The sequence below is a fragment of the Myotis yumanensis genome, unplaced genomic scaffold (genome assembly GCF_028538775.1).
Source record: "Myotis yumanensis isolate MYYU_CA2020_CCGP unplaced genomic scaffold, mMyoYum1.0.hap1 SCAF_5, whole genome shotgun sequence".
In the NCBI taxonomy this organism is placed as follows: domain Eukaryota; kingdom Metazoa; phylum Chordata; class Mammalia; order Chiroptera; family Vespertilionidae; genus Myotis; species Myotis yumanensis.
Genome location: NW_027223756.1, coordinates 83,718,039 through 83,736,480, shown reverse-complemented (window position 1 = coordinate 83,736,480; position 18,442 = coordinate 83,718,039). Strand labels below are relative to the sequence as shown.

Below are 18,442 nucleotides of genomic sequence, written 5' to 3'. Positions count from 1 at the left end.
CTCAGTGGTAAATGTAGTCACATTCTTAGTTTTTGTTTTATCCTTTCAGAGGACCTCACACCAACTACTCCGAGGGCCCAAAGGCTTGAAGGGATATGCCCTGCAGAAATGCCATGTTCGATGGAGCCCGTGTCTCAGCCCCAGCGACTCTCCCCAGATTCTCACATGGCCAGTTATTCAGCCCAAATCCTCTGCCAGGTATGTGTCTGTCCCATTATCCTGTTTAACATGCTTCTAAATATAGTAATTTTATGTTTCCCCTTCTAAAATGTCACGTCCTTGCTCGGCCGGTGTGGCTCGGTGGTGGAGCATCGACCCGTGAACCAGGTTCGATTCCTGGTCAGGGCACATGCCTGGGTTGCGGGTTCGATCCCCAGTAGGGGGCATGCAGGAGGCAGCCGATCATGATTCTCTCTCATCATTGATGTTTCTATCCCTCTCTCTGAAATCAATAAAAACATATTTAAAAATTAAAAAGTCACGTCTTTGAGGGCCCAGACTCTTAGTCACTTTTATTGTCTTTTATTCTACATGCCTAGAACAGGACCTGGCCACACAGTAGGTGCCCAATAAATGCTTGTTGAATGAATGAACAAGCAGGAGATTTAGCAAAACCCCAACTCAGTGGAGCACCCAGCAGGGCTGCCCCCTGGCTAAGCACAACACCACCAGAGCCTGAGCCTGCCCTGAGCTCAGGGCCATGCTCCCTCGCAGACCCTTCCCCCTGTGGAGCCCAGCCCACCAGTGGAGGGAGGAAGGGAGGGAACAGAAGACAAAGTGCATCAGGTTTAGCCAAATGGTTCATTTAAGAAATTTAATCAAAGTAAGACACTCAGACTATAAAAACATTCTATACAGTGGTTTATAGTCAAAACCCACCCCCAGAGCAGCCCATGCGGCAACATGGACACGGTTCCCCTGAAGAGCACAGACCTGGGCTGCGGGGTCAGCTGTACAGAAAGACGAGGCCTCTCCCCCATGCAGGTCCCTGAGGGGTCACCCAACAAAGCAGCACCCAGGGTTTGCAAAAATAAATAGGTCTGTTTTCATATATATGAGTGATAAATGCTCCAACAAATGTACAAAGTGCAAAATGAAATGCCCCGCTCCTAGGTTCAGGGCTCTATTTACAGGCTTCAGAGCGAGAAACACCTTTCACAGTTTCCTGCAGGCTGGGCACAGGGGCCGGGGTCTGTAGTGCACAACTGATAGGGAAGCCAGGGGCGGCCCCTCCCACCGTCTCTTCCGTTGTAAATACACTTGTGACAACTTCAGAAAGCATTCTTGTTCATAAGCCCCACATAATGACCACACCCAGGGCCGTCTTCGGGCTGAAACACCCATCCGTGACTACTGTCCTGTCGGGGAGAGGAATGGCTCAGGGACAGGTGCATAGAAGTGGAAACATTAGCCAGATAATCACCTCTTGGCTTTGAAGTGCTGGGAGAAAGGCCACAAGACGGCACCGCATCCCCTCCCCACTCCCAGGTCCTCTCCGACCTGGGAGCCCATCCTAGTCGGACCAGAAAACAGTGCAAAATAAGGAAGGAATTGTAGTCTTTACAGATGTACAAACCTGAACTGGAAAAGTGCACGGGCACGTGGAGGGGCTGGGGCTGGGGCTGGGGCACAGCTGGGCTGAAGGGCACTGCTAGAGGTCGGAGGGCACTAATCCTCACACACAAGGTGCCCGGGGGTCGCGGGCCCTCGATAAATATTAAGGGCAAAGGGTGCTCAGGCTTTCCCTGGGGAACTGTTGAGGTTTGTTGAATGAATGGGCTCAGTTGGCCGCCCCGGTGTGCTGGATTCCGCCATGTCCACGCCAGCGCCAGAGTCCCTTCCCGGCTGAAGGAGAGCGCACACACTCGGCTTAGGAAACGGATTTCGTCCTGATCGGGGAGAGGCAGAGCAGAAGCCGACTCTGGCGTCCACCAAGGCTTGCGAGGCAGAGGTAAACACATTTACTCCTGAGGTTAGAGGCTCGGCAGCTGCCTGGGACCCTGTGAGCATCACCTGCTCTCGATTCAAAGCCGCTTGCTTTCTCTTGCTTGGTGTCCCTCCGTCCATTCGTTCCTCAGGTGAGGAGCCAATTGAGGAGAAAAGGTCAAGAAAAGTATTTCAACCAAAACCCATTCCGTGTGCTCTGTCGCCTGCCTCCCAGACGAATAAATATATAAAACAAAGCTCTGGCAGACAGGCCCGTGGCTGCCAGCGTCGAGGTCAGCTGCCAGCAGGGCTTTGGCCGCTTCTTTCTCTGAACGGAACGGGAGGGTGTCGGAGGTCTGAAGAAGGGTTTTGGAAAGGTCAAGGGTTTGGGGAGAAAGTGTTCTTCCTGCCCTTGACCAGCAGCAGGTTCTGGGAGGGGCAGGACTGGAGGCAGCGGCTTATGCCATGTCATCCTCCATCCTGACCATCTGTCTCTGTCAACAAAACGATAAACGCCGGAAATAATCAGTCCAACATCCAGTAAACACGGCCAGAGGCCACCTGCTCCTCACTGCCGGCCTGAACCAGCACAATCACTTCCGCCCGGGCCTCCTGGCCACTGACCTCTACCCCAGTCTGTTTCCCCCACGGCAGCCAGAGGGCGCCTGTGAGCACCCGAATCAGATTTTGCCCTCGCCCTTCCCCAGTCTGTCCTGCCACAGCAGCCACCACCAGGGGGTGCTTGTGAGCCCCTAAGTCAGGCCATGTCCCTCCTCTTCCCAGAGCCCTCCATAGCTCCTTCCTCACTTTGAGCAAAGCCCGAGTCCTCCCCATGGGCCACAAGGTCCTGCTCCATCCGCCAGGCCCCCTCATTGCCCTTGTCTCCTCCCTCATTCCCGCTCTTTCCGCTCCAGCCACACTGGCCATAGGGCTCAGACACACCAGGCTCGGTCCAGCCTCAGGGCCTTTGCACATGCTGCGCCCTCTGCACACCATACACTTCCTGCTTAGGGAAGCCCGTCCAAACCACCTCTTCTAAACTTGCCTCCCCTCTCTCCCAGCCCCCGGTGGCTTCCCTCTGTTCACTGACATGACTTAGGGTCTCTCCTTACCCCCTTCCTGTTCCCCCACCGTGCGGATGGCTTTGGGGGGCTCACCGAGGGGTAGGTGTAGCCGTCCTGGCTGTGGCAGATGTGCACCTCGTCCTCCGTGGTCTTCTGGTACACGGGGTTGTCAAAGTGGATGCTGTTGATGCTCTTCAGCCGCCAGTTCTTCCAGAGGAGGAAGGCCCCGAAGCACAGGAGGGTGAGCAGCACTGTGGAGAGGCGGCCTGGCGTCACCCCGGCCCCGCGCCCCGCCTGGTGCCCCAAGTGGCCAGTGACGCTGCCTTCAAACCCCCAGCCTTTTTATTTGTGAATGGTTTTGTTCTGATTTAAAGAAATACTGTCCATTGTAAAAATCCGATCGGCGAGCATAACCAATCTCTCACTTGAAGACCTCTGCGACCGCCTCACCCGAGAAATGCTCAACTGTGGTGGATTCTTCGGGTTTCTTCTGGGTTTGCCCACACAGGGGGCTACTACGTTTTTAGACCCAGGGCACAGCCAAGGGCTTGCACAGCCCAGTTTGTGAAACAGCCTGGCCAGTGCCCAGCGGGTGGGAGAGACGTGGGCTCTGCTGGGAAGACGCAGGGCAGGCACACACTCGGAGGCCACCGGGGGGGTGAGGGTCCCACTTGCCATGTCTGCCAACCCACAGTCGGACGACTGTTGGCACCAAAATGAAAGTGTCTGTGGGCAAGCTGCATGCTGAAGGGGCACCTCAAAAGGATCTCTTCACAAAAGGAAGAATGGGTGACGCTCACCGAGCTGATTGACAGGCTGAGGAAGGGGCCCCTGCAAGAGAACCGCTCTCGCCTTCCCTGGTGTCAGCGCCCGACACTGCGCCCCAGGGACCTCGGGCTCACCTCCCCATCTGAACGTCGCTGTCGGCACCCACGGGGCGAGGTGTCTATTTCTTTCACAGCTGTGTGCCCAGAAGCGGGCATGGTATACAGTAGGCGCTCAACTAGATTTGTTAATGAACGAAGCTAGGAAGGGGAGTGCAGTGATGACAGGACACATGGCGGGGACACCCCATTCCGGAGAGAAAAGGAGGCCAAGCAGGGAGGCCAGGGAACCGAGGGAGGGCCGGTGGTGGGCTTACCGATGGGGAGGACAATGTAGAGCCAGCCCACGCCCCGGGGCCTCTCCTTCCTGTCCTCCGAGGCTGCAGGGGGAAAGGGAGAAAGTGAGGCTCGGACCCTCAGGCAGGGCATGGAAACCAGCAGGTGTTCGAAGACTGACACCCAAAGGGAAGCACCTGCCGCCTCCCATTGTCCTTAAAGGTTTCGAGGAACTTGGAGCACCTGCCAGGTTTCAAGGGCAGCACGATGGCTTGTGCCTGGGCCTTATTTGTTAGCAATTGGAGTTGTGGGACTCAGTGTGGTATGGATATTAAAGGTTCTCTAGCCCAGCGTTGAGAGGCACTGAGGAAGGGACCGACGGGCTGCGAGGCAGAGCCTGCTGTCACATTCCCAATGGTCCCGGGGGAAATTTTCAACCTGGCTCTGCATTTGATGGTAATGAGCCTTTGCTGCACGGGTTCACCAATCCCAGAGCCTGGGTTGGATCGCACCAAACCCCATAGTGCTGTGTCAACTGCCCCCAGCTAATAAAATATATCGGGGTAGGGAAAGACACCTCATTATATAACCACTCACATGCAAATGCACCTGAGCCAGACAACAAAGGGCTCCATGCAAATGAAAATGGAACGGTCTCTATGCCCAGCCGGAGTGGCTCAGGGGTTGAGCATCGACCTATGAACCAGGAGGTCCTGGTCAGGCACATGCCTGGGTTGTGGGCTCAGTCCCCAGTGGGGGGGCATGCAGGGGGTAGCCAATCAGTGATTCTCATGGTTGATGTTTCTATTTCTCTCTCCCTCTCCTTTTCTCTCTGAAATCAATAAAAATATATCTTTTTAAAAATTGTAGAGGTCTCTAAAGAGAAAAAAGGGCTGAGAAGATTAAAGAAGCCACATCCGGGCCACACGTATGCTGGTGAGCTGTGGTTACCATCGTGTTCAAATCCATCTGGGTTTTAATTCTACCGGCTGTTGGACATGTGTATACGAAGTTTATACCCAGTATTGCATTTGCACATATGTAAGAAGCCTTGTAACAACAATAATCTAGGGCAGCAGCAGCGTTTTTGAGAAGTTTTTCCCTTACAAAGGATCCTTTGCCAAATTCCAGAGCCCTGGATGGGCCTGTCTGTGAGATGGCTTTTCAAATAGCGCTCCCCTCTTCCCACCCCAAGTGAGAAGGGCTCCAGGCATCCCATAAGCACAGCAGTTCCTGTTTTATCTCCTTTATGGTTGAACAAAGGCTTCAACTACTCTGAGGGGGGAAATATGTCTGAAACGTGCTGATGTGACTTTTTTTTCTGGCCAGAAAAGTCCATGAGCTCCATTTCCGGTTGCTCAAAAGCCAGGCCGGGCGCCCTCTGGTGGACAAAGACATAAATGGTGGGTCTCTGATCAATTCACTGAGAGCACAGTTCTGACCGCCTCCAAGGAGGTCATGACCATAGGCCAGGCTAGGGTGAGGAGTCACTGGCCCCAAGCACAAAAATTAAAGCTCCCCCAGCCCCAATTCGGTAATTCAGCAGTATTTGAATATTATTATTTTTGTTTGTCCTCACCCGACGATATTTTTGTCATTGCTTTTCAGAGAGAGTGGAAGGGAGGCAGGGTAAAAGCTGGGACCCGAAGCCCAGGTATTTGCCCTTGACCGGGAATTGAACCTGGGACCCTTTGGTGTGTGGGCTGGCGCTCTAACCACTGAGCGCCGCCGGCCAGGGCAATGCTATTTTAAAAATATATATTTTTATTGATTTCAGAAAGAGGAAGGGAGAGGGAGAGAGAGAAACATCAATGATGAGAGAGGATAATCGATCAGCTGCCTCCTGCAGGCCCCCTACTAGGGATCGAGCCCAAAACCCGGGCATGTGACCTGACCGGGAATTGAACCATGATCTCCTGGTTCATAGGTCAACGCTCAACCACTGAGCCACACCGGCTGGGCGGTGAGTTATTTTTAAAAATCAAAATTAATTCCAATACCCTATGATGAACAAAATATCCAGATGGATCTGACGCTACCTTTGAATGATCCTGCCTTCCTAGGACCCTGGCTCCAATCAAACTTCATTTACAACAGGTGGTTGGCCCCACAGACTATAGCTGGGCAATTTGATTTTTTAAAATATTGAGTCCTGAGTTTCTTGGTGCCCCTCAGGTACTGCCTCGAAGAGTACCTTCCCTGCCTCCCCCTACTCCTGGCCCTGCTGGGCACACACCTGAAAACAGGGCAGTGAATGAGCCCGGACAACATTTCACACTCCTGGGCCCGTGTGCCTGGCCGACCCTGGGATCAGCCGCCACCAGGAGCTCAGACTCTTCACGTGAGCTCGCCCACGTGATCCCCACTATTACCATGAGGTGGGTGGGCACTGTTACCAGCCTTGTTTATCGGTAGGGAAACTGAGGCTTCAGAGATACACAGGCTATGTCAGAGAGTCAGCAAAGGAGCCCAAACTAGCTCCACTCTCTAGCTCTTCATCCAGATGCTCTGGCCTCTGAACGAGCCCATCTAGATGCTCATCGGGATGAGCCGGGGCCCAGGGTGGTCCCGGCCTTTACCTTGTGGGGGGGCCTTCGTCACCATCTTGGCGGTGGTGAGCTCAGGAGTGGTCACAGTGGAGCGAGTCATGTTGGGTCCCCGGGTGGTCACTACAGGTTCTGTGTTTGAAAGATTAAGCATTTCCTGAGTGCCCTGAGGCCCAGGAGCGCTCTGAAAGCTCTGCTGCTCACAGCAACTTGTGCCTGTGAGCCCAGCGGCCACAGAGAAATAACTGAAAACAAAAGCAGTGAAAATACAAGCAACCGATGTCTGCTTTCAGAGAGGGGATCGCAGTGCTATGGACACTAGCTCCAAATCGAGACGTTCTCTGAGGATGAGCATTGAAAAGGGCAGATTCTATTTCAACAATACACTTTCTATAACTTTGTTTGTGGGGTTGTTTTTTTTTTGTTTTTTGTGTTGTTGTTTTTTGAGAAAGAGAGATTTGTTGTTCCACTTATTTAGGCATTCATTGGTTGATTCTTATATGTTTGGGTTTTAAACCCGCAAACTTGCCATATCCGGATGATGCTCTAACCAACTGAGCTCCCTGGCCCGGCCTCAACAATATACTTTCAACATATGAACTTTGGGGGTGGGAGGCGAAGGGAATCATAACATTCCATACATCCCACCATGTCACTGGGAGCAGCTCTGTGGATAGGCCCTACAGTGGGAAAGTAACCAGCATGAAACAGTCCTGCTGCAACAGCTACCGCGTAAGCAATCTTAGAAGCAGATATGCCAGCCCCAGGCGAGCCTTCACATGACTGCAGCCCTGGCTGAGGGCTTGACTGCAGTCTCATGAGAGGCCTTGAGATGTGTGCCCTGCACAAGCCTTGAATCTAATCTGAAGGTCTTTTTCTTTTAAAGTTTCCAGATATAAAGGCAAAACAATGAATATAGTGAAGAAGGACAATACTATGAAAAGAAGACAAATGACCCCAACCTGCAGAAAGAAGAAAGAAGAAGAAAGAAGAAGGGGAGGAAGGCGGCAGTCTCCTCCAGGCTGCTTGTTGCGGACAAGCAAGCACAACGGGCACGGTGACGCTGGCCTGAGCAGCCGAGAGCACACGGGAAGTGATGGAAGGTCACTCTCCTGGTAGCTAAGGCTACAATATCGTCCGTTTCAAGCTAGTTCCTCAGGGACAGAGCCCAGCTGCCATTCTCAGAGGCTTGCGTCTCGGGGCCGCCAGCACTGAGCATGAGCTTGCACTTGAGGAAGAACTTCCGATGCTGCCGGAGGCCCCTCTACCCCTCCTTCCTACCCACTGGGACGGACAGATCTGGTCAAGGACTGGAAAGCAACTGTGAGCAAAATGTGCCCCGATTTTTCTGTGAAAGTTTAAAAAATTTTAATGTAAGATAAAAAATAATCGAAATATGCAGAAAAAGAGAAATAAAATGAAACAGCCAACCACACAATAGCAAAATATTTTCATAGGAACTCAAAGGATAAGCTGAAATGTAGTAAGAACCAGGGTTCCGAACTGAAAGGAAGGAACAAAAATATTTATGGCAGTAGCAAAAGGAAACAAGTTTGTTTGAAAGCTCAGAATCACATATGAAAGTCCACAGTGTTTTTTAAAACTCCTAAATATAAAAGAGATCTCCTCCTCTTCAAAATAACCAACCTGTGAACTTTGGGGAAAATTAAAGTATATTAAACTGGAGGGTAAACTTCCTAACACTGGACTGTCAAGGGAGGCAAGAGTGGATGTACCAAAAGACTTCAGAAAAATACTAGTATTTGAAATGAAATCATCAATGGTTTTAGCAACATAAAAAGAAATTGAAAAGGGACATGGCTCTAAAATCAGCCAACTCCCCAAATTAACCAAAGACCTGTATGCATATACTGTATGCATAACCCATGGACACAGACAATAGGGTGGTGAGGGCCTGGGGTGAGGAGTTGGGGGCAGGGGCAGGCTGGAGGGGGTCGATGGTGGAAAAAAGGCGACATATGTAATACTTTCAACAATAAAGATTTTAAAAAAAATAAAAGTGATTTAAAAAATAAAATAAATAAAATCAGTTACCTCCTGGACCTGGAGAGTATTATGCTAAGTGAAATAAGCCAGTCAGAGAAAGTCAAGTATCACATGATCTCATTCCTATGTGGAATCTAATGAACAAAATGAACTGATGGACAAAATAGATCCAGAGACAGAAGCATGGAACAGACTGATGAATCTCAGAGGGAAGGCGGGGGTGGGGGTGGTAGTGGGGGTGGGGGTGGGGTGGGGGGGATAGTAAACAGGGAACTTATATGCATATAGGCATAGCCCATGGACAGAGCTGGAGAAGAGTGGACTAGACATCACAGGTAAACTGAGTCTAAGTACCCAGCGCAGTGCTGGAATGCCCAATATTTAAGAAAGGCAGACTACGGTTCCCCCAGCTAAGGAGTCCTTACAACGGCTTCCTGGGGCCTCGCTCTCCCATTTGACAGATGGGGAAAGAGAGGCTCAGGCTGAGCCGAGAGGGTGGCAGAAGCAGGACTTGTGCCAGGCAGGCTGGCGTCCCCTACCTGGGCGGCAGCTCCTCCTGTCCTCGGCCAGCAACATGCCATCAGGGCAGGCACAAGTGAACTTGGGTGAGTAGGAATTGATCTGTGGGGCCGGGAGACACAGGTACTGGCAGCCGCCGTAGGAGTAGAAAGTTGTCTCACACCAGTTTATCCCTGAGGTGCAAAAGGCAGGGAGTCAGGGCAAGAATGAGGTCAGAAAATTCTAGAAAACTCCAGAGCTCTATCAGGGCAGCGGGGGAGGGGGAGCGCCCTGTCTTCACCTTTTGGCTGCGTGAGGCGGTGGGAAAGGACAATGTCCTCCGGGGACAACAGGTTTTCTGCCATCAGATTAATGTCGGACCCCGTGTGGCGGTTGGCACTGAAAATGGCTTCGTTGATGATATCCGTCCAAAATACTTTATCCTAAGGGGCAGTGAGGAAGACGACAGACCCCATTAGCCACTGGGATGGGCGGACCACTGTCTTCCCAGCCCCCGAACCGCGGAGGTTCTCTGGGAAGAAGCAGTTCTAGGTGGTAGCATCATTTCTTCTTCTGAAAATAAAGGTTAATTGTGGTAAAATACACATGACGTGGAATATACCATCTTAATCGTTTTTTGTGTCCAGTTCCATGGCATTAAATACATTCACTGTGTTGTGCAGACATCACCACTATCCATCTCCAGACTTTCTCATCTTCCCAAACTGAAATTCTTTACACACTTAATTCATTAAACACGCAGCCCCTGTCTCTCTATTGGGTCAACTCCTGTCTACCTCCTGTCTCTCTGAATCTGACTCCTTAGGGACCCCCTGCGAGGGGAACCGTAGAATATTCGTCCTTCTGTGACTGGCTAGTTTCACTCAGCACGTCCTCCAGGTCCATCCATATTGTAGCAGGTGTCACCACTCCCTTCCTTGTTGAGGCTGAATGATATTCCACCGTATGGGGGACCACATGGTGCTTATCCATTCACCCCAGACAGACACCCGTTGCTTCCACCTCTTGGCTGTTAAGAATCAGGGTCTACCAATAGAACCCCATTTCTTCAGAGCAGAATCCCCCACCGGGGTGCTATGTGGGGCCAACAGCCCTTCGTGCTGGCTCCTCCTGCAGGCTGTTTGGCAGCATCCCGGCCTTCACCCACTGGCAGCCCTCGCACAAGCCCCGGGCATTCCCAAGTGTCCTACAGCAGATGGCCTCGGTGTGAGAGCTGCTGCTCAGGCCTTTGAGGATTCTTTTGGCGAGAATAACACGGAAACAGCGGTTGAAGAGGCCTCAGCCCTCTTCATAGTGGAGGGCAGTTTTCTGAGTTAGTCTCGGCTTGAAGGAACTAGACCAGCGGTTCTCAACCTGTGGGTCGCAACCACTTTGGCGGTCGAACGACCCTTTCACAGGGGTCGCCTAAGACCATCCTGCATATCAGATATTTACATTACGATTCATAACAGTAGCAACATTACAGTTATGAAGTAGCAACGAAAATAAGTTTATGGTTGGGTCACAACATGAGGAACTGTATTTAAAGGGCCAGAAGGTTGAGAACCACTGAACTAGACCATGTCACCTGACCTGTTGGTATGAGCACTCACGCCTCAGTAAACAGCACTTGGCTGGGAATTCCCTCAAACCCCAGAGGAGCACCCATGTGCTCCCAGCACCCACCTCAAAGATGGCCAAGGAGAAGGGATGCGCCAGCCTCTTCTTGTCCTCCAAAATTGTCTTCCGGTGCCTCCCAGTGAGGTCGATGCTGGAGATGGAGTGGAGCTTGGAGTCGACCCAGTAGAGGCGGTCGCTGGAAAGATCTAGAACCCACAGGTGGACAAGGAGAGGTCACGTGCTGATGCCAGAGGGGCCTCTGGGCCTGCTCACTCTGCTGCAGGAAGGAGGCCCCGAAGGACCCAGCAGAGGTGTGCCCAGGAAAGCAACTCTGACCACCCCTGCCGTGTGGGAGCCTGAGCCAGATGCTGGGGTGGGGGTGGGGGCTGGTTAGTGGCGGGTGATAAACAACTCGGGGAGCTGCATGGTGTGTGCAGGGGTGGCCTGGCCACTCTCCTCTCTCCTCTAGACTGTGCTCAGCCCCGGGGACCACAGCCCCTCGCACGTACCCAGGGTGATGCCATTGGGCCACTGGATGTCCTCTGTCACCAGGGAGTGAATGTCCACGCCATTCAGGCCCCCCTTCTTGATCTTGGCAGGGGTCCCCCAATCCGTCCAGTACATGAAGCTGGAGGGAGAACAGTGAGAACAGACACTCAGACGTCGGCCAGGGTGGCTCCCAGCCAACATTGAAGAGCCCTGGCCGGTTTGGCTCCGTGGAGAGAGCGTCGGCCTGCAGACCCAAGGGTCCCAGGTTTGATTCTGGTCAAGGGCACATACCGTGGTTGCAGGCTCCTCCCCAGCCAGGGCCCTGGTCAGGGCACGTGCAGGAGGCAACCAATTAATATATTTCTCTCACATCAGTATTTCTCTCTGTCTTTCCCTCTCTTTTCCACTCTCTCTAAAAACCAATGGAAAAACATCCTGAGGCAGCCAGGCCAGGGTCCCACACAGGCCCTGGGGAGACCTCAGCTTGGCTACCCTACTCCAAGGCCTGCCACCTGGCAAGACCGGGCAGGATTTTAGAAACTTCAAGAAAAAGGGAGGTTCTGATTCCAGTGTCAGGGCTGGGGCCCAGGAATCTGCACTCTAAACACTACTTTCTGAGGGTTTTATAATTTTTTCATCCTTTTGCAATTTAAAATTTTTATTGTTTTGCTTTTCCAACATATATAGGCATACCTCAGAGATATATAAGGTTAGGTTCCAGACCACTGGAATAAAGCAGTGCTACTTTGTGAGTGGTAGGATAAAAAGGGGTTTTATTTTTAAATTCTAAATGTCATGTGCTGACTTGAATAGCAGTTAAATAAATCCTGGCCCATCGGGGGGACCCAGGCCTGCCGGGCCCATCTGCACCCGGGGTCTGTCCCATCACCACGGTCACAGCCAAATGCTCCCTGTCCTCTGATTACATCTGCCCATCGGGGCTGGCACTGCCCCACCAGAACTGTGAACTCCCCCACGTGGCATGCTGTGGTGGCAGACGTGGTCGGGCAGGTACAGACCGCGTCATGCTTCCCTCCTGTCCCTGTGGGCCCTAGAGTTGCTGCGTCAGCCACGAGCCCTGTGGACACCTTCCTGGGGCCTCCCAGGGGGTGACCTTCACTCCCTGTCACGTCCTCGAAAGACCTGTCCAACGATTAATGTTGGGCCTGCGCAGTTTTACTTTTCTCGAATCCTGTCCTGGCACAAAAGACTAAATCGATTTTTATTTTCTAATTTCAAATAAGGATTAATTCCTAACACCAGGTTAAGTCAGTATGAATGTCTGGTTGCGGATTCTATTCCACAGGCCAGGACTTTTCAGGGTCTGCTTGCACCGTAGGCGGCACAGCGGGCGTCAGAGGGACGGATCCCAGGGCCCAAAGGGCATGTGGGAAAGGCCCCCCTTTCCAGCCCCCGCCCCAGTCGAGTCTACTTCGGGCACAGACCTCCCCCCGTGAGTCCTGGCTGGTTCTTCATGCTCCGCACCCCTCAGCTTTGGGAATACCCACCCGTGACGGGGATCCACCACAATGGCCCTCGGCCTGGAGCCTTTCTCCTTGAAGAGGGTCTTTCTCTTCACGCCCTTGGTGTTGGCCACAGAGACGGTGCCCAGCATGGAGTCCGTCCAGTAGAGGTGGCCGTGGATCCAGTCCACGGCCAGCCCGTCGGGGGCCTGCAGGCCCTCGTCGATGACGGTGTCATAGGAGGAGTTGGACTCTCTGTGGATCTGGGTGCTGAGGAGGGAGGAGGAGGAGGAGTCAGTGCCCGAGGCCATGGTTTCACGCAGGGTCGGTCGGGCGGGCCTGGGCTGAGGCTCACCTGTAGATCTTCCTTTGGGACAAGTCGGACCAGTAGACTCTGTTGGCGTTCACTTCCACGTCCAGGGCGACCACGTTCTTCAGGTTGGGGATGAGGCTGGTGTATTCGCTGCGGTCCAGCGTCATCTTCCTCACCTCGTGGCGGTTGGTGAAGAAGAGGTAGGCGATGGTGTCTGTGGAGGCACGGAGGGCGCTCAGGGGAGCGGGAGGGAACCCGGACCTGTTTCTGGGGCCTGGCTGAACCAGAGGAGACGCCCAGGACATGGGGTGGACCCGCATCCCTGGTGTATTAACCACGCAGTTCTGATGCCCTGACTCTGGGGCCTTGCAGATGCCGGAGGGACGGCCCCTCCCAGGCCTCGCGGTTCCTAAGCATAGTCACCCACTCGCCTCAAATGCAAACTAACCGGCCCACACCCACCACCCCCTTCACCTCCTCACACTCCCGGCCACTGTGCCCTAGCCATGGAACCAACAACCAGGGACAGTCCCTACACCCCAGAGCCCACTGAAATTCTTCCAGCTAGCGGCTAGCCAACCCTAAGCCCGGCTACCCTGCCTCACCTGTCCTTCCCGAGGAAACCACGACAAAGGCTCCTGCCCCATTTCCCCGCTCCCTCTACTTCCTGGCCACCTTGGTGCCTTCCCGTGGGGCCCTGCCTGGTGCAATGTGTCTCCTCCTCTGGGATCTGTGAGGAACAAACTAGCTTTTCAAGGGCAGCCACCTCCCGATCTGTTGGCCTCACCACAGGTGCATAATAATAAAAGCTACATTTTAAAACACCGGGGTACCAGCATTCTACATTTTAGAACAGGAGGATGAAGAAATGATAAGTTAATTTGTACAGGGTGATTCCTTAGAGCAGGGAATTCTTCTTAGTGCTTTTCTTAAGTTTTCCTCACTGATTCTCACACTCCTATAAGGCAGGTGCTGTTGTCAACCCTTTTTACAGATAAAGGGGTTGAGGCCCAGAGAGGGAAAGGGTCCTGCCCCAGGTCACACAGCTAGTGAGCGACAGAGGCAGGATTTGAGCCCGGGTCTCTCTGACTCTGGGGGCTGTGCTGTAACCATGACGCTGATATGCTCCAACAAACTGACCGCTTCTACAGCTGACCTCACCCAGAATACCCCTGCCCCTGGGGTGGCATCTGTACAGATACTGACCCTACACATTGGAAGGAAAGTAAAATCTCAAATCCTGGAGGATTTCAGGAATTCACCCCCCAATTTTCTCCAGAACCCGGACATGCATGGGGATGTGGCAGAGGGAGGACAGGAGGCCGACAACAGTGGAGAAGGGATGAAAGCCTAAGAGCTTCTTGGGGAAACAGAACAAGCTCTAAAATATTTCTGCAAAACGGACCCTCGCTGGAACCACACTGCACGAGCAGAACGTGAGGCAAAACGAAGACTGTCTGGGCGACCTTCTGGGCGATAAATCTGCCGGAACAATTACGCCTCCAAAAACATGGGCTGTGTGCAGGTGATTCTAATAATTAGGGCACGCTTGCAGTTCTAACCTGAAGTTCAGGGAGGAAAAAAACAACTATTTCTACTATTCTGTTTCATCACGAGCTATTAGATTTTGGTCTCTTTTAAATGTATTTTTTTTGTGTGGGTTTTTTTTGTGCAGGTGCCATTAGCTCATAAGAGCTGGAGGAGGTGCAGGCTGTTTGGGGCCATGGCTTTCTACCTCTTGCCCCTTGAAGTCTCCGGTGGGGCCTGTGGGCTGAAAACCACCCCCCAGGGGTTGAGCTGTGTCTGCTGAGAAGCCGGACACGTGAGGGCAGCGTTCCAGCAAGCCCGAGTCCTAACCGCATGTGCTCCGTTACCTGCCAGAGGTCCCGGGAGCAAACACCCTGTCCACAGAAGTTCAGATGACGCAAAGTTCAGATGATGCAACTCCCCACCCGTTTGCCTTCGGAGCGGCCAGGCCGGACCCCTCAGGCGCCTCGGGACACTCACCCACAGCCTTGCAGGCCTTGGTGAAGGGGTCCAGCCGGAAGCCCTCTTCACACTTGCACTGGTAGCTGCCCACGGAGTTCACACAGAGCTGGCTGCAGACGTCGGGGTCCTCACACTCGTCGATATCTATGAGTCGGGACAGAGGAAGAGGTTTGGGCATCTTCCCCGCAGGTGGAGTGATGGGCCCCTACACAAAGCTGTGCCCCATAATGGTAAATGGGGGACAGCCATCTCCTCTGGGGAAGATCTCCAGGGCTGGCGTCTCAGTAACTATGAGGTTCACAAATAAAATCTTTAAAAAGGCAAAGAATCATCTCTAATGCCCCAGCCAGTGTGCTCAGTGGTTAGACCATCGGCCCTCACACCGAAGGGTAGTGGGTTCGAGTCCTGGTCAAAGGCACGTGCCTGAGGATAGAACCCGCAACCTTGGCATATGGGCACGATGCTCTAACAAACAAAGCTACCCAGCCAGGCCTTGTTTTTAAAATGACGAATCCCAAAGCAAGAACCAAGTGTGCCCCACGGGCTAAGCCTATGCTAGACTCCCCATGCCTATGGCATCTTGTTAAATCCTCCTAACAGCCCTGTGAGTGGGGACTGCCCACAAAACAGATGGGAAACCAAGGCACAGAGGGCTTGGCCACCGTATCAGAGGGAAGGGCTGGGGAGGCCCGGAGCCCACCCCACTTGGGAATCACCTTCGCATCTTCGATGGTCCGCCAGCCGGAAGCCCTCAGGACACAAGCACTCGTAGCCAATCCTGAGGTCTTTGCAGAGGTGGGAGCAGCCGCCCTTGTTAGTCAGGCACTCGTTGGTCACTGCGCCAGGCGGGGAACAGAAGGTCATACTCAGGCCTCCAGCCCCCTTCCCAGCCACCCTCTCTATTTTACTATCTTTATCACAATCGTCACAACGAATGTGAGGCCAGTGAAGTGCCACGACCCCTAAGAGGACGTAAAATACCATTGTCACGTGCAATGTCACAGACGGGCCTGGAGGACACTGTGCTGAGTGACATAAGCCACTCACAAAAGGACAAATCCTGTATGATCCCACCTATATGAGGTTCTTAGAGGAGTCAAATTCACAGAGACAGCCGAAACCGGTTTGGCTCAGTGGATAGAGCGTCGGCCTGCGGACTGAAGAGTCCCAGGTTCGATTACGGTCAAGGGCATGTACCTGAGTTGCGGGCACATCCCCAGTAGGAGATGTGCAGGAGGCAGCTGATCGATGTTTCTCTATCATCGATGTTTCTAACTCTCTATCTCTCTCCCTTCCTCTCTGTAAAAAATCAATACAGCCCTAACCGGTTTGGCTCAGTGGATAGAGCGTCAGCCTGCGGACTCAAGGGTCCCAGGTTCGATTCCGGTCAAGGGCATGTACCTTGGTTGCAGGCACATCCCCAGTAGGGAGTGTGCAGGAGGCAGCTGATCAATGTTTCTCTCTCATCGATGTTTCTAACTCTCTATCCCTCTCCCTTCCTCTCTGTAAAAAAATCAATAAAATATATATTTTAAAAAAAAAATCAATACAATATTTAAAAAAAAAAATTCACAGAGACAAAGAGAAGAATGGTGGGTGCCATGGGCGGGGCGGGGGGAGGGGGGGGCGGGGGGGGGGCAGTTAGAGTTTGGGAGCAGAGTTTCAGTTTGGGAAGATGAGAAAGTCCGGGAGATAAACAGTGGTGATGGCTGTACAACAATGTGAATCTGCTTAATGATACTGATTTGTACACTTAAAAATGGCTATGATAACCTGGCTGGTGTGGCTCAGTGGTTGAGCATCAACCCATGAACTAGGAGGACACAGTTTGATTCCTGGTCAGGGTACATGCCAGGGTTGTGGGCTCGATCCCCAGTAGGGGCATGCAGGAGACAGGCGATCAATGATTCTCATCATTGATATTTCTATCTTCCTCTCCCTTCCTATCTCTAAAATCGATAAAAACATATTAAAAATGGTTATGATAAATCTTATTGCTTTCTTCAACCACAATTTAAAAAAATTTTTATTGCCGAAACCGGTTTGGCTCAGTAGATAGAGCGTCGGCCTGCGGACTGAAAGGTCCCAGGTTCGATTCCGGTCAAGGGCATGTACCTGGGTTGCGGGCACATCCCCAGAAGGAGATGTGCAGGAGGAGGCTGATCGATGTTTCTAACTCTCTATCTCTCTCCCTTCCTCTCTGTAAAAAATTAATAAAATATATTTTAAAAAAAAGAAAAGAAAATTTTTATTGATAAAAACTGTAAACCACATACTACAGTTACATATAGAAGTGGCCAAAGTAGGTTTACAGCTGTTCGTATAGAAAATGATACAATAATTAATAAATAATACAAGAATTGGTGAACTCACAACTGTAAAGCTACTTTTGCCAACCCCTATATATTAACTCATTTAGTTCTCCCAACAACCCTAAAGATAGCTGGGGAAACTGAGGCATGTCCAAGTTAAATGACTTGCCCAAGATCACACTGCTGGGCTCGAACCTAAGGTGTGTGGCTCCAGAATCTATGCACTAGCTCTTTACAACAAAGCCTGCATCCCACCTGTTCTTTAACAGGCCAACAGTTAAGAACAATTCCAAATTTTTAAATAGTTAAAGAGAAAAATAAGAATTGCCGAAACCGGTTTGGCTCAGTGGATAGAGCGTCGGCCTGCGGACTGAAAGGTCCCAGGTTCGATTCCGGTCAAGGGCATGTACCTGGGTTGCGGGCACATCCCCAGTTGGAGGTGTGCAGGAGGCAGCTGATCGATGTTTCTCTCTCATAGATGTTTCTAACTCTCTATTTCTCTCCCTTCCTCTCTGTAAAAAATCAATAAAAATATATTAAAAATAAAAAGAATTGGTGTGGTCTCCCTCCCAGGAGCACACCCATGCCTTTCCCTCCCTCCCTCTTCCCTAACAGGTGGCATCTCCTAATCTCTAAGGGTCTGCACGAGACTTGCTCCCAGGGGAGCAATGTGCACCAGGGTGACCCCCTGAACCTGTCTCCAAGGCCCCTTTTCTCTGATTCCCAGGGAGCTCAGGTAGCCCTGCCTCGGCTCACATCTTTCCTATAACATTTCTAGAGCCAAAGCAGCCCCCCTATGCTCCTCCTGTGCCTTCTTCTACTCTGAACCCTTCCTTGTTTCCCTGTTCCCAGTGCAGAGATCCAACTGCTTCTCGGCCTTTAGGCTAAGATCAAGTGAAATTATGAGGTTCACCTGCAATGTTAATAAATGTGCTCTCAAAAATTAATCAAGCCGAAGCTGGTTTGGCTCAGTGGATAGAGCGTCGGCCTGCGGACTGAAAGGTCCCAGGTTCGATTCCGGTCAAGGGCATGTACCTTGGTTGTGGGCACATCCCTGGTGGGAGATGTGCAGGAGGCAGCTGATCGATGTTTCTCTCTCATTGATGTTTCTAACT

The 18,442-nt window shown here is 52.0% G+C and overlaps 1 protein-coding gene across 1 annotated transcript in view; it reads right to left on the bottom strand.

Moving 5' to 3' along the window:
* Nucleotides 1-796: 796 nt before the first annotated feature.
* LDLR (low density lipoprotein receptor) overlaps nt 797-18,442 on the bottom strand; it is a 41,837-nt gene continuing 24,191 nt past the window's right edge. Inside the window, 12 exon segments of the mRNA XM_070416064.1 lie at nt 797-2,420; nt 3,084-3,241; nt 4,132-4,194; nt 6,670-6,768; nt 9,183-9,335; nt 9,443-9,584; nt 10,828-10,967; nt 11,271-11,389; nt 12,759-12,983; nt 13,069-13,240; nt 15,034-15,159; nt 15,732-15,851. Of these exon segments, the coding sequence (XP_070272165.1) occupies nt 2,385-2,420; nt 3,084-3,241; nt 4,132-4,194; nt 6,670-6,768; nt 9,183-9,335; nt 9,443-9,584; nt 10,828-10,967; nt 11,271-11,389; nt 12,759-12,983; nt 13,069-13,240; nt 15,034-15,159; nt 15,732-15,851 (1,553 nt within the window). The 3' untranslated portion in view covers nt 797-2,384.